The sequence below is a fragment of the Leuresthes tenuis genome, unplaced genomic scaffold (genome assembly GCF_036924035.1).
Source record: "Leuresthes tenuis unplaced genomic scaffold, fLeuTen1.0.hap1 SCAF_16, whole genome shotgun sequence".
Classification (NCBI taxonomy): Eukaryota; Metazoa; Chordata; class Actinopteri; order Atheriniformes; family Atherinopsidae; genus Leuresthes; species Leuresthes tenuis.
In genome coordinates this window covers 30,996,337-31,019,888 of record NW_027325370.1, presented here as the reverse complement: position 1 = coordinate 31,019,888, position 23,552 = coordinate 30,996,337, and the positions used below count along the sequence as shown (strand labels likewise).

At 42.0% G+C, this 23,552-nt stretch overlaps 2 protein-coding genes across 5 annotated transcripts; both read left to right on the top strand.

Annotated features, from left to right (window-relative positions):
• Window positions 1-4,041: 4,041 nt before the first annotated feature.
• Window positions 4,042-14,847, top strand: LOC140272029 (protein-serine O-palmitoleoyltransferase porcupine-like). 4 transcript variants are annotated; one of them, XM_072367337.1, is made up of 13 exons: window positions 4,043-7,965; window positions 8,114-8,250; window positions 8,371-8,563; window positions 9,445-9,488; window positions 9,727-9,908; window positions 9,986-10,116; window positions 10,641-10,766; window positions 10,880-10,980; window positions 11,457-11,533; window positions 12,429-12,492; window positions 12,726-12,811; window positions 13,394-13,504; window positions 14,240-14,847. In XM_072367337.1, exons 2-13 carry the CDS (start codon window positions 8,115-8,117, stop codon window positions 14,339-14,341), a joined length of 1,353 nt encoding a protein of 450 aa, XP_072223438.1. In that variant the 5' UTR covers window positions 4,043-7,965; window position 8,114; the 3' UTR covers window positions 14,342-14,847. The 4 variants fall into 4 exon arrangements, with proteins under 4 accessions (XP_072223440.1, XP_072223438.1, XP_072223439.1 ...); XM_072367338.1 differs by having other exon boundaries at window positions 4,044-7,885; XM_072367336.1 differs by having other exon boundaries at window positions 4,044-7,944.
• Window positions 14,848-14,934: 87 nt separating this feature from the next.
• Window positions 14,935-22,972, top strand: LOC140272031 (organic solute transporter subunit alpha). Its single transcript, XM_072367340.1, has 7 exons — window positions 14,935-18,174; window positions 18,860-19,011; window positions 19,145-19,218; window positions 19,310-19,465; window positions 19,731-19,869; window positions 21,712-21,964; window positions 22,566-22,972. Exons 1-7 carry the CDS (start codon window positions 18,108-18,110, stop codon window positions 22,970-22,972), a joined length of 1,248 nt encoding a protein of 415 aa, XP_072223441.1. The 5' UTR covers window positions 14,935-18,107.
• The last annotated feature ends 580 nt before the right edge of the window (window positions 22,973-23,552 follow it).

The window sequence follows — 23,552 nt, the reverse complement described above, 5'->3', positions numbered from 1 at the left end:
AGCCCAGGAGAGCTGCAGAGACCTGCTGCTCCACATGGGGCCGGACCCCCCGGTCCGTGAAGAATATCACGTCAATATTTAAAGAGCCAAACAGCAGCTGGCAGCTGGACTTCGACTGTGAAAGTAACACGAGTGATGGTGGTTGTAGTCCAGTCCGTTGTACAGGTTCTTCAAAAACCTTTTATTCTGACGTCACAGTCATAGAGGGTGGGTCATTTATATATTCATTTATTTATTTCTCTAAACATGCAGCACGTTTAGGTTCAAAGGGCCACTTAGAAATGTTGTATACATATAGTCTTGTCATGGTGATGTGTATGCAGCTGATGTACAAGGCTACACTTCACCAGAATACATCAGATACAGGTTTGAATGAACAAATAAAGAAATACTTTTTAAAAGATGAATTATTCTGTCATCATGGAAACATAAGATTGTCTTCCTGAGATCATGAGATGATTAGGGAGGACTCAAAAATCTCGATTTAGTTCATTTTAGAACCATTGCAGCATTACAGAGTGGATTTAACATATCTGATTATGAACATTATTTGGCTTATGTAATCTGCAGAGTCCATTCCACATCTGCAAAGCTCATTGCACAGTCATGAAATACAAGTGTAATACCTGATGAATACATGGCCGTTGCTCAAAACCATAAGGGCTCATTTCACAGACCATTTTCAAGCTGTACCTCTGTCAGCGAGTGACAGCTGTAGCCCAGGAGGGACAGCAGTCATCTACCAATCAGAAGGTCTGTGGTTTGACTCGTGTCTTCCAGTCAAAGTGTCCTTGAGCAGGACACGTGGGAGTCACCACGTTGCCTACTGATGCGTCTGTCTGTGTATGATGTGACAGTGCCTATAAAAAGCTGTATAGACCAAGACGTGCTGTGAGTGAATGTGTGAATTAGTGTAAAGCGCTTTGAATGATCAGCTAAACTAGAAAAACACTATGTTTATGCATTTAGCAGATGCTTTTATCTAAAGCGACTTACAAATGAGGATATAACATCACAGCTAACATCAAAGCTGACGGTAAGCTACATCGAAGGAAACCACTAATCAGATTCTGTCGGAGGTGTAGAGATAGAGGGCAGGCATAGAGGGAAGTACGGTCAATGCAAATATCTGATTTAGGCTTGTTACGTAAGATGGTGTGATGACAGTTAATGTCATGGCAATGCAAAAAGCATATCAGCAGCAGGAAATGGTTTTCAGTAGGTTTTTTTTGTGAATTCTGTATGTTGTGGATTAAATAAGATTTGCCCTCAGGGGGTACTGGGGTAATTATAAATCAAAAAAAGATTCCATTAGATGAGTTTTGGCCTTTCTGATGTCAAACTTAATCTCCATGAATTAGGAAAATTGAAAAAGAAAAGGCTGAAAGGTAATTCAATTCAATTTCTCTTTATTGTCCAGTGATGGGAAATGACAGCAGTTGATTATTGTATGTCAGCTGGTAACAGGTTTATTAAGCAGAACTTACACAGTGAGCAGCTTCTCATTCTAACAACACAGTCACTCTGTTTCAGAGGGGCCAAATTATCGGTTTGCATTCAATTTAAAAAAAAAAAAAAAACAGCAACAAAGCAGATTTCTCACTGCTATAATTTTGTTTGAAACTGTCCAACACATCATTAAAACCTGAATGGATGGTGGTGAAGCTATCATCATCGACAATGAAGAAATGCTGTCAGATGAAAATCTTGAATGATTGGGTGTGGAGATCACTTCAATATCTGGATAAGATCAGGCAGAAGCAAACCAACAGTAGAGCCACAGTAGTGTTTAACTGTGAAAGAAATGAGTGAGACATCGGATACACTCTGTTCAGGAGTGATGGGAGCGTCAGGGTAAGACAGCAGATTCTCTGCTGTACAAGCCTGTGACCTGGGGCTGCTTCAGTGGGTCCGGCTGAAGTCCAGCTAACTACCTCACATTGCATGAGCTTCTTCAAACAATGCATGCTGCAATGAAAGTTAAAATTGGTCCAATAAATGATTAGAGTCTGTGACTTTTTTGGACAGTCAGTGTACATGAGCCCCAGGAGCCTGTGGGTGAAAGTCCAAAGCAAAGACTGGAGCAAAGTGTCACCAGTGAATTTACTGATCTGGAAGTAAGCTAAGCACACTAATCCTTCACTTTCAAAGAAGTTGGCGGTTAGGTGTGAGAGGATCATGTCGAACGGATACACGCTGACATTTTCTGATTATCGGATTTTTTCTCATCTGATTAAAAATTCATTCTGACTGAGTTGTGCTCAAATTAGACTCTTGAATTGACTAAATGTGGTTAGAGTGGGTCGTCCAATAACCGGAAGGTCGGCGGTTCGATTCCTCACTCTCGCGATTCATAATAGATTGTAGGACTAACAGCTTGGAGGGGTGTCAGTCCACCTCCTTGCCATGGCTGAGGTGCCATTGAGCAAGGCACCGTACCCCATGCTCCCCGGGCGCTATAGCTGGCTACCCACCGCTCCAGTGTATGGCATCTGTCTCCGTGAGTGTGTGACCCTGTGCATGTGTGCTCAACAGGTGCCGACCTTGATGGGTTAAATGCGGTCATTTCTTGTTAACATTTGTATGTACATTACCGTAAAGTCATCCTAATCTTAATTTCTTAACCACGTCATAGCTAATGTCTTGACAGTGCAGGGTAGAAATGAATGGTTAGTTCTCTTCTACAGGCAACTGGGCAAACAGAAAAGTTCAAACGTTTTTACTTTCATTGACTTCTCGATAACTGCAGTGTGCGAGTAAAACCAAAAGGGGGCGGTAATGCGTCCGTATGGGTCCTGGGCACCGCGCGAGTTCAGAGAAGAAGAGGAGGAGAAGGAGAAGGAGGAGAAGTTTTTTTTTGGAAAACACAGGAAGTGTAGGAGAGGTCGCTGCTGGGCAGAGTGCGGTAAATTTAAAAAAAAAAAAACACGAGAGGAAAAAGTGAAATAAGGAGTGTTTAACATCATCACTAGAGTGTAGAAGGTAGTTAGAAAAGTAAATTACGGAGAGTAGAGTGGGGGATATCGGCCGACGGCCTCTACAGGTCCGGTAGCGATATCCTAGCGCTACTTTTTGTAAGCGGGTGTAAAATGGAGGGGTATAGGGAGAGTAGTAACAATACGGAGATGAGTGAAGAGGAGTTTGAGATTGATAAAGAGGGTGGTGAGTGGGAGCAAGTAGGGAGAGGAGGAAGGGGTAAAGGGGAAAGTGGGAGAAAGAGAAAGAAAGAAGATAAAGATAGCGTAGAAGACACGGAGAGTGAGGGACAGGAAGATGAGGAAAGGAATAGGAAGAAGCGAAACTTTAATGTTGTAGTGAGATTTGAAGGTGAAGGGGGAGTTAAAAAAAAATGGATCCATTAAAAATGACAAAAATAATCAGAACACAAGTAGGAGAAGTCAAATACGCTAAAGTGTTAGGAGATGGAAACTTGCTAATCGGGTGTAACACACAAGTAGAAAAAGCTCGGAAAATGGTGAGTGTAGGAAAAATGAAAGTTACAAAAACGGTGAGAGTTGGAGAGCAGAGAAGTTTTGGATGTAAGGGAGTGATAACAGGGGTTCCCCTTGGAATCAGTATGAAAGTTGTAATAGAAAACATGAGAGTAAGAAATACGACAGTTAAAGATGTTAAAAGAATGACAAGAGGGCCTGAGAAAAAAGAATCAGAAACAGTGGTTATAGAATTCGATGCAAAAACGATCCCAAAAGAAATTTATTTTGGATTTGTAAAATATAGTGTTAGAGAATTTGTCCCAAAACCAATGAGGTGCTTTAACTGTCAAGAGTACGGACATATTGCTAGCAGGTACACAGGGAAAAGAAGGTGTGCAAGGTGTGGAGGGGACCATGAATATGGGAAATCTGGGACAGGTGTGAAACCAAAATGCTGTAGCTGTGGAGGAGAACATAGTGTAGCGTACTGGGGATGTGAGGCTATGAAGAAAGAGATAACAGTGCAGCGGATGAAAGTGAATGAGAAAATATCGTATGCTGAAGCTGCCAGGAGAGCGGGAAAGGAGAATGATAAACAGAAGCAAAGAGAGAAACAAGTGGTGACGGATATTGGGCAAGAAATTGAAAAGAAAATGGTGGAGGAGAAAAAAAGATTGGTGACATTCATAGCAGGGGTAATAAATGCGACTGCAGATGTTAAATCTAAAACAGAAAGAATACAAATCATAGTCAAAGCAGCAGTACATCATCTGGGTATGAGAGGGATACGATGGGAAGAAGTGAGAGACGAGTTAAGTGTTCAGGCCAGTCAAGATTCATCATGTATTGGATAGTATTAATAATAATGATAATCCTTCAATGGAATGCAAGAAGTCTAATTGCTAATGGTCAGGAATTTAAACAATTCATATATAGTCAGCAGGAAAAACCAAACATATTATGCATACAGGAATCATGGTTAAAACCAAATTTAGATTTTATTATCACAGGATACATGGCAGTCAGAAGGGACAGGGAAGAAGGGGTAGGAGGTGGGTGTGTCACGTTTGTTAAAGAGCGCATTCCTTACAGGGTTATCGATATTAGAGTTGAGATGGAGACTATTATAATAGAAATATGGATAGGGAAGAGAAAGTTGGCAATAATAAACTTTTATAACCCATGCAGGAAGTTGGATATAAAGAAACTGGAAGAAATGGAGGGCAAGACCAATGGAAATACAGTGGAGAAATAGTAGAAGAAATGGACAGAATCTGGTTTGTGTGAATGATGGAAGAGGAACAAGGATAGATGTAAGTACCGGGAAGGAGTCGGCTATAGACCTGACAATAGTGACCAATGTATTAGCACCACTGTGTGACTGGAATGTGTATCAAAAAGGGACCATAGGAAGTGATCACTACCCTATATATAATAAAATAAATATAGAGATAGTACAGGACACGGAGAGAGTAGGGGGAAGATGGATCTTAGAAAAAGCAAATTGGATAGAGTTTAAGGAAAGGAAAGTGAAAAAAATCTGGATCGGGTTAATGATAATGTGGAGGTGGAAATGATGGAGAGAGACATAAAGCAGGGGATCATATCAGCAGCAAACAGATGTATACCTAAAAGTTCAGGGAGAAAGAAAAACAAGTTAGTACCATGGTGGGATGAAAAATGTAAACAAGCAATAAAGAGTAGAAATAAAGCATTTAAGTTAGTTAAAAGATACCATAACTTTCAACATTTGATTCAGTATAAACAAGCGCAAGCAATAGTAAGGAAAACAATAAGACAAGCAAAGAGGTCGTATTGGAGGAAATTCTGTGGATCTATTGGGAACAAAGCTAAGATAGGAGAAGTATGGGGAATGTTAAGGAAAATGGGAGGGGATAGGAAGGATTGGACTTATCCAGTCCTGAGTTCTGGAGATGAAGTGGCTATAACTAATAAAGAAAAGGCGGAATTAATGGTTAAAACTTTTGTTGCGGTGCACAGTTCAAATAATTTAACTGAGGAGGGAAGAAATGGAAGGAAGAAAAAGAAAGACGAAAACAGGGAGGTGTTAAAAAGAAAGGAAAGTAGAGAAAACGAATTAGATGTACCATTTACAATTAGAGAAATTAAACGAGCATAGAGAATACAAGAAAGAGTGCGCCAGGCAAAGATGGGATATGTTACACTGTGATAAAACATTTAAGTGAGGGGGATTAACAAAGATATTATCATTATTCAATACAGTCTGGAAAGAGGGGAAAATACCACGAAGTTGGAAGGAGGCAATAATAGTACCAATTAGGAAGCTGGGGAAAGATCATAGTAAGACAATAAATTACAGGCCCATAGCACTAACAGCCCATATAGGTAAGATAATGGAAAGAATGATAAATGAAAGAATGATGTATTATATAGAAATAAGGGGATTGGTAACTAGACATCAGAGTGGGTTTAGAAGAGGTCGGAGCACTATTGATCCAGTAGTATGCATTGAAAACGATATAAGAAAAGCACAAATAAATAGAGAAACAGTGGCAGCAGTGTTTTTTGATGTGGAAAAGGCATATGACATGTTGTGGAGAGAGGGATTGCTAATTAAAATGCATCGAATGGGAATTGAGGGAAACATGTTTAACTGGACTATGGATTTTTTAAGTGAAAGAGTTATACAAGTTAAAATAGGGTCAGAGGTGTCAGAGAGCTATACGGTAGAGAATGGTACACCGCAGGGGAGTGTGATAAGTCCAACGTTATTTACAATAATGATAAACGATATATTCGACACCAGCAGGAATGGGACGATCTTTGTTTGCAGATGATGGGGCATTATGGAAGAGGGGAGGCAACATAGATCACATAGTTAAGAAACTACAGGAAGGGATTGATCAAGTGGAGAAATGGGGAGAAGAGTGGGGTTTTAAATTTTCAGTGGAGAAAAGTAAAGTAATGTTCTTCTCAAAAAAGAAAATTAGTGAAAATAAAATTTAAACTTGTACAGAAAGAACTTAGAGAGAGTAAACAGCTTTCGATTCTTAGGAATGATAATGGATTCTAGATTAACATGGAGGGAACATGTGAAGGGAATTGTAGAGAGAAGTAAGAGAGTATTGAATATTATGAGATGTTTGGCTGGGTTAGAGTGGGGTGCTGATTTTACAGCATTAAAATATATATACATAGCATTAATAAGGTCTAGAATAGATTACGGCAGTGTGGGATATGGATTGGCAGCAAAAACAGCAAAAAAATATGGAGAATATGTGTATATATATACAGATGGGTCCAAAGAACAGGCAACAGGAGTAACAGCAGCAGCAATGGTGGTTCCCATTTATAATAGAACAATATCAAGAAGAACATCAGATCATTTAAGTATATATGCAGTGGAATTATGTGCAATATTGATAGCAATAGAGTGGATGGAGGGGGTGAGGGATAGGAGAATAGTTATATGTAGCGATTCATTTTCATCACTCTTAAGTATTAAAAACGGAACAGCAAAAACACATCAGGAAATTTTATATGAAATACAGTTAAAAACATCCAGGTTAATGCAACAGGGGAGGGAAATAGTGTTCATGTGGGTACCAGCTCATGTAGGAATAAAAGGAAATGAAAAAGCAGACAAAGCTGCTAGGGATGCAGTAAAGAAAGAGGTGGTGGAAATGAAAGTAAAATGATCAAAAACAGAAGGGAAAAGTTTAGTATGGAAAGAAATAAACAATCAGTGGAATCAATATTGGAAGAAACAGGAAAAAGGAAGACATTTATATAAATTACAAAGTGTAGCAGGAGAGGCAGGGTGTTATGGACAGAACAGAACAGAACAAGTCATTATTAGCAGGATAAGAATAGGTCATTGTAAACTGAATAATACACTTAAGATAATGGGGAAACATCCAACTGGGCAGTGTAGCTGTGGGGAGAGGGATACAGTGGAACATGTCTTGATAGCATGTCCCAGATATGGAAGGGAGAGGGAAATAATGAAGATAGGGCTGCAGAGGGCAGGAATAACAGAATGTAATTTGAAAAACATAGTAGAATCTGCTAAGTTTAAAGGAGGGAGGAGAATAACAATAAGATTCTTGGTAAATACTGGAATAATTCAAAGAATATAGAAAAGAAGAAATAGGAAAAAAAATTAGTCCAGTAGTTGGCGGCATATGCAACACCAAGGATGTCAGCTGCCATTAAAAATCAAAGAAGAAGAAGGAGGAGGAGAGTAGACGCCTTTCTTCCCTGCGCAGCAGCTGCCCAGGTTGGGCTCTCTTTATCTGAATAACGTGAGGAAGAAAAAGCTCGCAGCACAGTTTTTACCGCTTTAGCTTTAGCATCTTTGCTAACGCTGGACTCGGTAGAACTCTGGTCCCAGTTGGACCAGCTGCATTGTTGTTAAGCTGCGGGGCAGCTGCAGCTGGGAGAAGTTTTCACCTTCAGGAAGAGACCGGGTCAGTGTGCACAGCTCAGGACGGCTGCTGCCTTCTGCTTCTGGGCCTAAAAGTTGGAAGTAAATCTTTGCTTCTCACAGGTCACACACTCACATGGACGCTTTTTCTAAAAAAAAGATTTACACACCGAACTATGAATCGGTTCAGTATTAAGTTCAGTAATACTTTGAATGTTTTGAACTGATGGAAGCTGGGTGCACGTGGTGATGCCTTTTTCTGTGGCTGCAGGATGGACCTGACCAGCAGACTGTCGGTGTGGCAGCAGCTGGCTGAGAGCTGCGGCCTCGCCACGGCTCAGCAGAGCCTTCAGCAGGTGTGGAGGCTGCTGCTGCTCTGCCTCACCTGCAGACTCTGCTTCAGACTGGGTGAGCATCAGCCAGCAGGACCCTCACACACACACACACACACACACACACATGCATTACCAGCATGAGTTGTCCGAGCCTGTGCCTTTGACTCAGAGCTTTCCCATCTGTGTTCCTCAGGATTCGGGTCGACCGTGAAGCATGCGATGTCGGTGCTGTCTGGGCTCTACGGCCTCTTCCTGTTCTTCGAGCTGCACGTGCTGTGGGTGCTGTTGCTCAGTGTGCTCTGTTACCTTGTCCTACTGCTCAGCAGACACTCCAGCAGCAGAGGCCTCTTCCTCTCAGCTGTCATCCTCGTCTACCTTCTCATTGGGTGAGAAAACGCAGCAGAACACTTGTTTTAAAAACGCTGCTGTCTTTGCTCTAAGTGCTTCACACGGAGACGGGAAACAAAGGGAAGTCGGTACACACCTGACCCTGTGTTAGCTGCCTGCTCTATGACCACACTGCTCTTTGGCAAGCGATCCAGCTTACATTACAGCCAGCACAGTTTGGGTATTAGACCACAACAGAAATTACATCATGTGTGCATGAGTGTGTCCTCAGCTGCAGTCATGTCAGCACAACAGAAAGTGCGCCTTCGCTCCAACATTGGAGGGAATCAGTGTGTTAACTGCATGTCAGGGAGTATCAGGCCCAGGATGCCTGCTGAGAAAGAAAGCTTTGAATGAGACTTTTCTCCTTTTCTATGAATGTCACTGTTAAAAATGATGAAAATCTTCAGAATTCACATAATGTTCAGCTGTGTGCAGCGTTCATGTCACATGAGCTCCGTTTATATGTATGTACGGCGGCTCTGACAGGCCCCAGGGTCTGAAACAGCACCTGGGAGAGATTAGACTGAAACTGAACTTTGTGGCCATCAAGGAAAATGCTGTGACACCCCCCACCCCCAGTGAAGTATGGTGGTGGGGGGGCTTTTCATCAGCAGGGACTGGGAAACTGGTCAGAATATCGGGAGTGATGGATGGTGCTAAATACTGGAAAGTCATGCAAAAGAAGGCCATGTGACAGTAGAGCAGAGAGCTGGCAGGACAGCAAAGTGTGAGTGATTACGCTGATCTGTGATGGGGGGCATCGCTCCAGCTGGCTGTCCAAAGCAGTTATTCTTTCAGGAATGTTTACACTTCCTTTTGTAATTTCACCATTTTCCTCTCACTTTGTGCACGATTCAAGCGTTTTTTCTCTTTTCAGAGAGTTGCATTTAATCGACATGGTGACCTGGCATAAAATCAGAGGTCAGTAGCTCATCATCTGCAGCCCATGTGTTGTGTTATTGTTTTAAAACTATCAAATGTTCACCTGGAGGTAGAATGACTGACAAAAAGTGAAACCAGGTTGTTATTCCAGCCACATTAAAATGATATCATATGTGATAAGATTCAGAGTTCAACGTGTGCTCCTCCACAGGGCTGCACGTGATTAATACGTGTGTGTGTGTGTGTGTGTGTGTGTGTGCGTGCGTGTGCGTGTTAGGCTCTCAAATGGTGGTGGCCATGAAGGTGATTTCTTTGGCGTTCGACCTGGACAGAGGAGCGGTGGCTGACCTGCCCTCCCCAGCTGAGTTCCTGGGTTATGTTCTCTTTGTGGGGACTGTGGTCTTTGGCCCATGGATCAGTTTCTCCACTTATAAGAATGCAGTTGATGGTACAAAACTGGTGAGTGTTGCTCAGGGACTTCTTCGCCTTTTTTCATGTGTAGCACGGTGTCGGTAATGGCGGCTTTGCCTCCGCAGAGCTTGTTGTGGCTGCACAGTTCCTTTCTCAGCCTCCTGAAAAGCCAGGTGTGTCTGCTGGTGTCCACCTGCATTGCCCCATACCTCTTCCCGTTATTCATCCCCATCTCTGGGAACTCGCTCACACAGAAGTAAGACATTCTTGTTTGCTGTCTGGCTGCTTGGGTTGTATTTTCAAAAGAAGTGCATGGTCTTGATAATGTGCTGTCTTTGTCTTTTTCTGCTTCCAAGATGTAGGAAGGTAAGGCTTCACCGTATGAAGGACATTTTTCACACAGTTTCAGTAGACAGCCGGGTTAAGACGGCTCCATCTTTTGCTTTTAACACCAGTGTGCACAGCAGAGCAACATTCTGTCTCACCTGCTTTCCAGTGAGAACTCCATAGAAATGTAACTTTACCTGCGAACAGATTCCATTCATCCGTTTCTGCTGTGGAATTAAATCTGGAATTGAGCTGCATATTTTGGGAAACGACTTAATGAAGGCGTAAGCAAAAAGGTTTGCTTTTATCATGTAAAAGCACGGACATAAAGTCTCGTTATGACCGAGTTCTCAGGATATTTGTTTCTAAACTGATCTTAATAATGAAGGCGTGGCCTGTTTCAGTGGGAGCGATAAAGTGAAAGGTAATGTTTGACTTCTGTGTGTTGTACAGGTGGTTATATGCTTATGAGAATGCGGTGTCCTTCCACTTCAGCAACTTCTTTGTGGGTCATCTCAGTGAAGGAACAAGCATGTTGGCTGGAGCGTGCTTCACAGAGGAGAAAGATCACATCCGATGGTAACTGGAGCTCAGCTCGGCTGCTGTGATGAGTCATCTTTTTCCACAGTGGAGTCATTAATGAATACTTAACGTTCTGATAGCCGGCGCTCCCTCTGGGTTTACTGTGTTAGGGACATGAGAGTGGTGAGCCCGCTCAGCGTGGAAATGCCCCGCTCCATGGTGCTGGTGGTGACATCCTGGAACATCCCCATGTCCCGATGGCTGAAAACCTGTAAGTCTCCACTATTCTTTCTCAATAAGACGTGGAAGCCAGGCTGCAGAAGAAACTAGGTTCTGGGTACAACCCCAATTCTAACAAAGGAGGGAAGGTTTGTTAAATGGAGATGAAAGCAGAATGCAATGGTTTCAAATCTCACAAAGCAGTATTTTCTTCAAATATAGAAAATATATCAAATGTTGAAAGAGACACAGTTTTGTATTTTCTTAAAGATATGCTGTAGATGATGGAATATTCAAAGTCTTCACAGTGTTATGCCTGTTGCCAGGTAACCTGCTTCTGCCATCAGATTCTATTACTACTTCATACTAGTATTTCTCTTAGAAATGGTAAAGTGTCTGACTTTCAACACTTGATGTGAGGTGGATGAACCGTATAAATCCTGTGGTTCTGTTTTTATTGACGTTCTTTCTGTAAAACTATGTGGTTCCGTGTTGCCTTGATGATGTGTTTTCTGTGATCGTCCTCAGATGTCTTTAAAAATGCCGTGAAGCTGGGAACCTTCCCGGCCATCCTGGTGACCTACACTGCCAGCGCCCTGCTGCATGTCAGTAGAACCCTGCACACATCGTTTGTCCAGAACTCTCGGCAGTGAACTGTTGTGTATGTGTGTTGTGCTGAAGGTGGAGTTGTGCTTGTGTTTATGGGCTGCAGGAAATAGGAGAAGGTTTGAAAGCCTGTGACTGTGTGAACAGCTGACTGATGGGTTTTACTTTGAGCTTAGATACGGCGCAGGCGCAGTGATTCTCTGCAGAGCCAACAGCACATACAGGGTCAAACATCTCCCTTTCATGCACAAACTGAGTTCAGACAACAGATGAAGCAGACTTTCCACAGCATATGGATCTGCTTTGGACCGAAACGTTCCGCTTGAGGAGCCCGTGACTGGTGCTGCTGGTGTTGGTTGGTTTGGAGTGCCAGAGGAAGGCTTTATCAGAACATGTCCACTGTTCAGACTCAGAGATGCCTTTCACCTTTCAAATGAGTGTTTTTTTGCTGCAGTTTGCTGCAGCGGGAGCTATTTTCTGTTACAACACATTAGACTGTAACGAGCTCACGATCACCTGACTTCTGTGTGCGTTTGATGGAGGAAGTGAAATGAAGTTCACATCACTGAAAGGTGGCGTTGCTCTGCTGCTTCAGTCATGTTTGCAGCTGTATTCATAGATGAGAGCAGTGTTAGTGGATCACCCATCAGTGTTGGTGCTGGACTACTGCCCACGATCTCCCAGCATGCATCTGTGCCACATGGGTTCAGCTGTTCACTGAAGTTCTGTGTTCCCAACCAGCTCTGAAAGACAACATTGATATTTTGCAATAGAAATGCAGTCCATTTGTCCTTCCTTAAAGAGAGTGAAACATCAGATGTTGTGGAGGCACATGAAGGCAGTGCTGAGCAGAGTGAACGGGTGTGCTGACTGTGTGCTGTTGGTGTCCTGCAGGGTCTAAGTTTTCACCTGGGAGCTGTCCTGCTCTCGCTGGGATTCATCACCTATGTCGAGCACGGTATGTGTACCACCTGTTCATAATGTTGGAAAACTTCAACAGAACCTAAACCGAAAGTTCCAGTAAGAAATATTCAAGCTGATCTTTTCACAGAAATGTAATCTGATATTATTCTCATTATTTCATTAACTCTGAGCAGGCAACTTCTATTTTATTCAATTTCTGTTCCAACTATGTATATAGATATAAATTCTGTACATGAGCTGATTTGTCTTGTTGTTGCTTCTTCTCAGTTCTGAGAAAGAAGCTTGCATCTATCTTTAGTGCCTGCATCCTCTCCAGGCCGTGTACATCTGACTGCAGCCATCAGCACAAGAAGGTACAGCCTGAGCTCGACTCGGCATTTAAAACGTACAGAGCTGCGCAAACGCTTCTGGCGCCTGAAGTGTGTGTGTGTGAGGATGGTTTCAAGTCCTTAAATAGTTGCCTTGTTAAAGATGTTAAGAATGAATGGAACCCCTCCCCTCTTTTATGCTAAGTGTGTAAAACTTTGGCCTCCCTGTGACATTAAATAAGAGCGCTGCCTGGCTGTTTCACCCCCGACTAAAGGCTCTGATGACACGTTAAGGGACATTCTTACTGTTGCCAAATTCGTCAGCAAAAACAAGATTTTGGAGATGACCACGAATGAGAATGTGGAGCAGTTGTCTACTAATCCGAGGTGTAGTGGTTTGATCCGGGGTGTAATAAACTGAGTCCGTCAACTTCTCCTCCTCCTCACAGACCGTCCAGGCTTTTCCTGACATGTGCAGGAGTGAGGCTACTCATGTGAAACTAGTCCAAATAAGAATCATTCTGTCCTAATGTGCATACAGTTGTGCTTCCAACATTCAGCTGTGTATTTCAGTTTCAGAGGCTTTATGGAGCTGTTTCTCAGTTGTTCTCTTGCTTTGGTCTGTAGAATTATTGGGTGAAACTGCTGAACCTAGTTTTCAGCTCTCTGGTCATCTTTCATCTCACCTATTTGGGTTCCATGTTTGATCCTGGAGGAGATGAACAGGAAGTAGAAGAGGTAAACTTCACTCTTTTATCATTGCTGTTAAATTATTCAAATTGTGTTATCTTACAGTGGGTGTTTTGACATGTAGTCTATTTGAGATGTACAGTTAAAACAAAGAAATTAGAAACTACAGTGTCAGCCATGAAGCTACTGACCTCTGTGGCAACATCCCATCATTGGAAGCGTTGTGTTTAGACACTGCATAAAGGCAGCTCGTATGGGTTACAGATACAGTACAGATTAAGATTAAAGTTTAAAGTTTATGGAGGGCAGAGGGCAGCACCTGTGATCACATAGAGCTCTGCTTTGGTATGACCATTGGTCCCTTACCTCTCCATTTCCCTCAGGAATTTCTGGTCTAAAAGTTTCTTCAGTGCAGCTTGATGCTCTTATAGTCAATTATGGCCTCAGATGATAAAGCAGGATGTTCTTATTGGTGGGTGTTGGTGTTATTAATAAACTGCTCCCCGATGGGCCACTCGGTACTAAAGAAATTGTTGTGCCGGCGATCAGAATGTTGAGCTTGAGGCTTTGGGTGATGTCACAGCTGTGGTAAAGACAGTGCCAGCTCATTTAGTCCAGCTGTCATGTGTGAAACTGCACTTCTGTATATGATATCAGCCTATCACAGATATGTGGAGGGGCGGGCTGCACTGGAAGATTTCTTCTGGGGCATGTTGATCGTGTCATGTCTGGACAGACTGACACAAAAAACTGAGACTGAGCTTGTTTTTGTTCTGTTTGTAGGGTTATGCAGCCAGCCATACCATCCAGAGGTGGTCTGACCTGAACTGGGCGAGCCACTGGGTTGTGTTTGCTTGCTGGGTCTTATACCATTTGATTCAGTAAGGGTGTTCCAGCAGATGGGAAGATACTACAATACATTCATACTACAAGTCTGTGCCAGTGGGTATCAGGATGCTGTCTTCTGATGGGTCTGAACGGAGAGGATTTCTTTATAGCTCGTGCAACAGGTCTGCAGCTGTGCCGAGGTGGTCGTCTTCAGGAGGGAACATCCAACCTCCTCGGACCTTTTTGCAGTTTCTGACTACTCTCTCTACAGCATTTGATGAACTTCAGAAAATGATCAATAAAAGTAGAACGGAGGAGAAAGGGCCTACCTGACCCCGCAGTGGCATTCTTTTGAGACGGATGAGGTTGAATAATCAAAACTGTATTACCTTGGCCTGTAAGGTTTGGACAGTGTCTTGTTTGCATCCAGAAACATTTCAGCAGGTCAACTTGTTTATGAGCAGATGCACGTGAACTTTTAAGTGTTTTTTTTCATAACCATTACTTTTACAGCTATCGTTGTGTTCTTGGAGTCTTTTATCCATTAAATGTCTATGAATTGACCTGTGTTGTGATTGTTTGCAGCCATGATGGAAGCTTGAACTGTGCTGTTTAGGGGCCAGAGAGAGAACCCTGAAAGTAATGCAGTGCCTTGTTGAACTATTCAACCTCTATAGCGCGTTTCCGGACTTATTTACCCTTTCTCGATGGGACTTTTCCTTCTCAATCTCTTAGTTGTGTCTAATCTTGGGTTTAGGAGTATATTAAAATCTCATGCACAGTAAAATTTAGCTATAGCTCCCATGGAAAGGTCATTTGCTGCCAGGAGGAGTGTATGTTCCACAAAGTTGAAAATAAATCTTCCTTCTGTGTTCAGAAAGAAATTTCACCAAAATTCACCAAGCTTAAAATTAGTCCTTTTGTTTTATGTTCTGCTATAAGGAAGAGAGAAAAAACATTTTTAAAGCCCACTTCTTCCAATTTTCCATGCTCCTACTTAAAGAATTGTGTTTCTTGCTGGAAGGCAACACACATTTATTGTAATCATTTTAATGGGACTGTTTATGTCACTAACATTTAGGTTTTGTGTGTTAAAATGTTGCTTTTCTTTTCCCTGACTTCAGATAACTGGGAAAGCAAAATGAACACATCACAACTTTCACATAACTTGCAACCAAAATCAAATCCCTTGACCCTGATACCTCCATAAGTGGAGGGGAGATTGCCACTAGGTGGGCCCCTAAACATGATCAGAGTAAAGAGGGGGAAAAGGAGTCGACGTTCTCGAGCATTTTTTGCATTTATGTGTCATTATAACTCCAGTCAATGTCCAAGTCATTCATTTCCATGGGTTAGAATAAGAGATAATTATTAGAGAATAGTAAGTATACTCACACTAAGTAAGGAGTGGGTGTGACAACTTTTAAAAACAGATTTCAAGTTCTAATCATCTATTTCAGCATCTTCTCTATCCAGCCTTTAGAATACATGTTGGAGGACCATGAACTTCTCGCTCAATCATGTTCTACAAAAGATCTTTGATGGAGGAGCCTTCTGCTTGCTCTGGAATGCCATAAATACGCACTTTATTGAGTAGGGAGCGACCCTCTAGACCAACAACATTCGCCTGAGCGAGGAGGATGTGGGTCCGCAACCCTGCTTGGTGGCAATTTCCATCAGTCCAGGTCTCACTAACGTCACATTCTTTTCATACTTCAAGTTCCACATTAGGGGCTGCACAGTGGTGTGGTGGTTAGCACCATTCCAGCAAGAGGCTCCAGGTTCAATCCCTGCCTGGGGCCCTTCTGTGTGGAGTCTGCATGTTCTCCCCGTGTATGCATGGGTTCTCTCCAGGTACTCCAGCTTCCTCCCAACGTCCAAAAACATGCATGTCAGGTTAACTGGTGTCTATTAATTGTCCTTAGGAGTGAGTGTGAGCATGTATGGTTATGTGTTTCATTTGTCTCTATGTGTGGCCCTGTGATGGACTGCCAACCTGTCCAGGGTGTACTCCACCCATTGCCCAATGACTACCCTTTGCCCCCGCGACCGACAGATTGACGGTATAGAAAATGCATGGGTGGAAGTTCCACATTGCTGTAAAGTGGCCTTTGCTGTGAAGTGGCCTTCCCATTCTTAGTATTTTTCCATTCTCCTTATTCTTTAGGATGAGCACAGTTTTTTTTTTTTTAGAATGGAATCAAACTGAATTATGGCCTTTTATTTGATATTGGAGCTTGCCTTAATGCTGCCAGTCAGATCACCATACTGCCAAAGAGTGTTTCTACAGCAGTGAGTTAAAAGTAACATATTGGATGACCCAGGCTGACAAGTCAAATTCCGTCCCAATCTCAATTCTCTGGTAGGTTTCCAAAGACTGTCTTTAGAAAATATACTGTGTCTATCACAATGCTTTATATCTTTTTGGTTAGTTTTCCAGACTGCTGATGAAAGCCTTCCCACGGCATGATGCTGCCACCCCCATGGATGGAGCTTTGGAGCATCGATGGAGTTTTGGGAATATATTTGTGCTATGTTCATACCATGGGGCGCAGAAAATCCATGTGGAACAGCTGTGTGGGATTTTAAATCACCTCTTCAACCTTAGCTTTAGTTAAGAGAAAGTTCAAGCGCTTCGGAGGACACCCTTTCTTGTTCTGGTACCTAAATCATTAATCTGCCTTCAGTGACTACAGACCAGTTGCCCTGACATCCCACATCATCAAAGTCCTGGAAAGACTGTTACTGACTTACCTCAGTTGGCAAGTGAACACCTTTCAGGACCCACTACTGTTTGCTTATCGTCCTGGGGTTGTGTGACCCTACATTTATTCAGTCAATAAATTATGTATAGAACACAGCATAAAAAAAGGGCTACAGATCAAAGGCTTTCTTTGGAAACAGCACAGGCAACAAGAGCTGTTCAACCAGTGGATCTTCTTTAACCTGGAGTGTGGTATGCATTGTTTCCATGAAACAGTTGGTGGGGGTTCTGGAAAATGTATTTTTGTAAATATTCAGACAGAACCAGATGCTACTATGCAGTTACGAATGGTTCCCTGTAAAGTAAATAGGCCGTTAAACTGACAGCAGAATTAATTAGAATTTTTTCATTTCAATTGTCTATTTCCAGTTCCAGGTTTTCTAGTTTTGGTTTCCTTGTTGGTCTTTAGTTCCTGTTTTATTTTGTAGTCTCCTCCATGTCTATTCTGTTCACTTTTACTTCCTCTCCTTGTCACATCTGGGTTCCTTTGCTATTTGCCTCACTTGTCATTAGTCCCCTCTGTATATAGACTCCTGGTTTTATATTGTGTCCTTCCCTGATCATTATATGCTGTTACTCATCCCTCTTGTGTTTTTCTTGATGTCCTTTGTTGTCTTCAGTCTTGGTTTCAGTCAGTAAGTCGGTTCTTCAGTTTCTCTTTTATTTCATTCTGGTGGTTTAGTTTCTATTGTTATATTACTAACCTGCCTCCGCAGTTGTTTTGTTTTCATTAAGATACCCTCAGTAATTACATTTCTTCTGGTTCCTGCCAGCTCGGTCTGCATTTAGGTCCACCTCTCTTCATGAATCCTAACAGCAACTAGCTTCCTGTTAAATGGACTTGTATCCCCCACCTGTCCTTCTACCTGTACCTGTCAATCATTAATGTTCAGGTCAACACGGAAACAACAGGAGAGAGTCCGTAGAAACCACGGGTTAGGTGCAGTGTCATTATTCAGCTGGCTATGATACGAAAGCAGTAGCTGACTGGGATGAATGTGTTCTTTTCCACATGTTTATTCTGGACAAAGCAGAGAATAGTTTTATATTATATAAGAAATGGGAAGAGAGGTTAACTGTAGCTGGATTGGGCCTGAGATCCCTCTGTCATCACAAATTTTCAGGGGTAAGTAAAGTTCTGCTTCTACTCAATAGCTTCAGTTTATGGGAAGAGTCGTGTGTTTGTACTTTTTCCATTTGAATCAAACGTGGGATTTCTCTTCTCTATCAGGGGCAACCAGTTGAAATCTAATTTTTTTGTCTAGTTTTAGATAAATAGGTAATACACAGGCATGCACGGGGAGAACATACAGACTCCACACAGAAAGGCCCCAGGTGGGAGTTGAACCTGGAACCATCTCACTGTGAGGCAGCGGTGCTGACCAGTCCATTTGTTTTTATACACAGAACTGTGGGGGGCAATATATCCCCCCATGTTAAAGGGAATAAAGTTAGTTGTTGTACATTGTATGATCTGGTAATGAAGGATGACTCTTCCACAGAAAATTTGAATAACAACTTAAAATAGCATATATTAAAATAAAAAAAGAGTGTAGATGTTGCTCTCAGCTGGTCAGGACAAATAAAAAATAAAACCAGGAACTGGAAGCTAACAGGAAAAGGATGTCCGGCTGATTATTGTGTGATATTTTGTGTTTGTGAGCAGGAAAATGAGGCATCACTGTCCTCACTGTGTTGAAAGCACCTGCACTTTGTGTTTTATCCAGTGTTGAACATTTCTAAAATCTACAAGTGATCATGACATTTTAAAGCTGCACAAACCAGTTCTTGTTCTGCTTTTTTTTTGTTAGCCATTAAAAATGAGCTGTGGCTCTTCCTCCTTCCGGCCGGCCTTACTCTCATTTTATTGGGAGTGTTTCTGGAGGAGGAGGGCTTCTTTTTGCGCCACACAACCTCGTCTAGACGAAAACGTCTGTACCTGTGGATATTAGGAATGTACCCGGTAACGTGAACCTTCTCTTTCACACACTGTTTGCTCCCTCACAGTTAAACTACATAAAACCTGACTTATATTAACTTGAGCTGGTTCAGCTTGGACGTGCATTGTGGCTTAAACTTTGGTTATTTTGCCTCAGGTATTTGCCTTGACTTCCCTAATAGCGCTGTATGTGCCACGCTCCTCCTCACTGTGTAATTTCCTTGCTTCGCTGTGAGTTAACAAGTCTTGACATGTAATGGAATTACACTGCATGAAAAATGTCTACACTGCTGCTGCTGTCTGACTGTGTGTCCCTGTGCAGGTATCACTCCATCACTTTGCTGAAATTCATGAAACTGATTACAGACTTCTTTGGAGGGAAAGCTTGTATGCTAGCTGCTTTGTCTGGACAGCATATGTCTCCAGATCCTTTCCCCTGTTGCTGCTGCTGCCGTCTCCCAATGGTGGCCATCAACAGGTACACAGCAGATGAAGATCTGAGTAACTAACTGCTCAGTACACTGCACTGTACTAAAAAAAAAGACTGTAAGTGAGTTGTAGGCTGTGATGCTGAGAGCTCGAGCCACCTAATGGTGAGTGCATCTGTGCACCAGTTATCCTTTGATTGCACTGAACTAAATGACTCATACTGACAGTATTACATGCTTTTGCAAACATTTGTGTGTTCTCTGCAGTTGGTCTTCTTTGCTGCATTACTAAATGCATTAAATAAATTCCATGAGTTTACAAACACTGACCAAGCCTTGTCTCTTGTCTCGAGGCTGGATGATGGCTGCTGTGTTGCAGCTCTCTGTTGTCCGCAGCATCTTGTTCTTTGTCACTCTGGTCCTGTGGACTGATGAGCAGTATGACTATGGTGATGTGAGTGATTATTCTCCCAGTGAGCATGACCTAGTTAAGTTCCTCTCTGTGCTGTTGTAATTTATTGTATTTCATACTTTAGTTGTGAGGTTGTGTGATTATCTCCTCTGCATGCTTTGGTTCGAGGGACTCTTGTTTTCTAAAGATTTCTGTATTTCTTTTTTTTTTTTATCTCTGTAGATTGTTCTTTTTAACACTCAACACTAAATTATTTTTTTATTTGGACTCATTTAGACCGAAGGCACCCACTCAGTACTAAAACCTAACCCAAGGGTTCCTGGTTGGACTCCCAGCTCTGTGTGCATGTTCTCCCCTGTGTATGCGGGGGTTCTCTCCGGGTACTCTGGCTTAACTCCGGTCAATTGGTGACTCTAAATTGTCCTTAGTGTGAGCGTGGATGGGTGTTTGTCTCATTTGTCCCAGTGATGCGACCTGTCCAGTGACAGCTGGGATAGTATCAACATCATGAAAGTAATATCCATATTTTCATTACCAGTGATTTTAGGCTATAACTCCATTGGAAGTCTTCAGTGTTCAGAAAGATGGAGGACAAAAGGGCTTTGTATTCTTCAAGTGAAGAGCTTGTTTTCAACAATGTCATTACCTTTTCAAGGCTGACATAACATTTGTGCGCAGTTTATATATTTGAACGTGTGAAGCTGGCAGGGTTTTAACCTCTGACTCCTCCTCATATGTCTAAAAGCAGACAATGTGCCGATGTTTGTAAGATTCATGGCATTCAGCCCCTGAAGACAGCACGAAGACACATGGTTACTGAGGGGGAAGAATATATGAAGAATCTGGACATTCAGAATATTTTATGCAGGGATTGTTCCACAGCACACACAGCTCAAAGAATTGGTTGAGACAAAATGAGTCTGTATTTAGAATAATGTATGATGTCACCACCGCAGATGCTCTTTCAACCTCAACTCTTTCACAGCAGGTAGCTGTTGTGCTAAAAGTCTTTGTCATAACATAGTTGTTAACCAAATCAATTACTTTAGCTTGTTAGTAGATAAGTTAGCTCATTTCCTAACGACATTAGAATATTTAATATATAGATTATCAGTTACAACAATGACAGAATGATCTTACTTGTTCATCTTTCAGCACAGTTCACTGAACTGAGCATTCATAGTTTGGACTTTAAATGGCTGAATAGCCTATGCAGCCCTCTTTGCAGGAACAACTAGCCTATCTCAGCACACTATCTGACTGCAGATGTTCATTTGAAGTGTATTGTGGCTTAAGCCTTCCTTGTATCCTTCTGATATTTTTGTTATCAGATATTAAATGACCCTTTAAATGATCAGTTTTCCACATATATGCCTCACACCCCCACCAGAGACTGTTTACCCTGCTGGCCTCTGGGAAAAGGTTTGGGAGCATTCGCTGTAGGACCACCAGGTTCTGGAATAGCTTTTCCCCCCATGCCACCAGACAAATAAATTCTAATTCACACACCTTTTTAGTTTTTTTTTGCACTGCTGCCACCGTCACTTTGACCTCTGGTTTTTCTATTTATCTTCTGTTTTATACTTTTATAGTATAACATTTACAGTACTTTTTATATATACTATATTTCTTATCTTATTTTTAAATTATTGAGTTTTTATTCTGTTTATATCCTGAATGATCTATCAACAACACTTTTCAACATTGCCCGCTGCTGTTGTTTTTATTATTTTTATACTGTCGGAGCCACGCATCGAAATTTCATTATTTGTAGACTTGTATATCTAAATGATAATGAAACCTCTCTATGTCTGTGTGCTGCTCTCAGTAACATTGACAAGGTTTAGGAATAAAATTAGTAACCTTCATCGTGTTGTTCTGCAGGTAGATTCAGTCAACCTCAACCTATATGTGAATGGCATCATAGGTGTGTCAACCTTTGTGTCTTTTTATGGCCACCTTCTCTTTTACAAAGCCACCAAGAGTGTGTTACATGGCTATGGACTAAGAGCCAAGTTCATCTGCATCACCGTTGTTTTAGTGCTGTGTGGCCTGCAGAGTGGCATCTTAGAGACACTGGGTGCTCTTGAAGTTATCCCCTGCACACCACCATTATCTGTCCTGTCCAGATCGCAAAGTAAGTCACGACACACCTGAATTCATCCAACCCTCAAAGCCTCTTTCGGTTTTTCATAATTGGCTTTCCACAAGTAGTATTAGCGTAATAGTCCAGTTTGCAAAAAAACAAAAGCCTGCCTAAAACCTAACAAATCTGCTTTTTAAATAGGCTGTTAATGTATCGTAATGTGCTTACACACATGCATGCATGCATGCACCACACAAATATATTCACATATATAAACTATATACTACATACACATACATACTGGAATGGAGAGAAAAAACAATAGGGGAATTCGAGGAAATTCAAGTAACAACCTTACACAGAAATCTGTAATTCTAAATTATTTTTTGATCTGTACTCCACTTGTCATGCAAGCAAAACTGTGACTTAGTTATCGAAAATTAAGAATCCAAGCTCTAAAGTTTGTAAATTTCCAAAAGATACAAATGAATTGTATTGTTTTGAATACACACGGATGAACCAGTTTAACTACACAACAGTGGAGCACCGGTCTCTTCACGGTAACTTACTGTGAAGCACTGGAAATATACAAATAATCTCTGTACACACTTGCTGATTATGTTCTTCAAACCTGTGTCTCTGTCAACCTCAGTGATCTACCACTACAGCGTGATTGTGGAAATGTTCTGCATTGGCCTATATGCCCGCCACACTTTCCGTAAGTTGGAGCCAAGCAAGGGAGACAATGATGAAGGTCCTGTCATTGCCTGGAAGATGGAAAAAGCTGTTCAAACAGATGTTCGAATCACATGTCACAAGCCCAGCCTGCAATCTGAAGAAGCTTGGCCTGGCCAGTGCCTCGTCAGAATGTCCAATCCCGGCTACAACAGCGATAGTGAGGACAGTGTGTGCAGGATAGAGTATACTCCGCTGGATGGTTTCCCCTTCCCTCAGCGCCCAAGCAAAGCTCAACCAGATGAACTTGGTGAAGATTTAACTGGCATTACAGTCAGAGCTGATATAAACTACTGTGATTCTAAGGATGCCACTGTGGTTTGATTGATGAAGTGCATTTAAAGAAAATACCACATAAGATGAAGCTTAACTGCTGACACATTATTACTTTGCATCGTGTGAGTTGTTGTCCGCTGAGCTGCACAAGATGAAAAGGGGGAACGCTGACATAATTAGAGTGCCACTGGAGCGTTTCCACATTTTCTGTTTTCGGCTCAACTGAAAATAGGGATACGTTTCATTAGTCATTGCACAATACTGACAAAGCCAAAACTGATTTTTGGAATGTTTTTTCATCGTCTTAAATATAAAAGGCTGAAATATTCCGTTTCTGTTAGTAGTCAGATTCAGACGTGGTGCAACATGTGTTTTTCTTCAGGCAAAGGGGGGGTTAAGTTTTTTTTCTGACATGCATATTTGGAGGCCGTGGATCCAACCACTGACCTTCTGATTGTCAGATAGGCCTTTGAGGTGGTGACGGCAGGCATGGTGTTGGAAATAAGAATGGAAAATCCATCAGGGCAGAAGAAAAGAGTGGTGCAGGATCTTCAAAAGAGCTCAGGATCTCAGGCTGGGGTGAAGGTTCATATTTCAGTAAGAGAATGACGTGAAGCGCACTGCTTTG

What these genes read in the sequence shown, in the direction of transcription:
- LOC140272029 (XM_072367337.1), top strand. Translation starts at nt 8,115, where the DNA reads ATGGACCTGACCAGCAGACTGTCGGTGTGGCAGCAGCTGGCTGAGAGC. An exon ending in GTCCCGATGGCTGAAAACCT is followed by an intron (nt 10,981 to 11,456) that starts GTAAGTCTCCAC and finishes GATCGTCCTCAG; the next exon opens with ATGTCTTTAAAAATGCCGTG. An exon ending in GCAGCCATCAGCACAAGAAG is followed by an intron (nt 12,812 to 13,393) that starts GTACAGCCTGAG and finishes TTTGGTCTGTAG; the next exon opens with AATTATTGGGTGAAACTGCT.
- LOC140272031 (XM_072367340.1), top strand. Translation starts at nt 18,108, where the DNA reads ATGGGAAGAGAGGTTAACTGTAGCTGGATTGGGCCTGAGATCCCTCTG. An exon ending in TGTAATTTCCTTGCTTCGCT is followed by an intron (nt 19,219 to 19,309) that starts GTGAGTTAACAA and finishes GTCCCTGTGCAG; the next exon opens with GTATCACTCCATCACTTTGC. An exon ending in AGCAGTATGACTATGGTGAT is followed by an intron (nt 19,870 to 21,711) that starts GTGAGTGATTAT and finishes GTTGTTCTGCAG; the next exon opens with GTAGATTCAGTCAACCTCAA.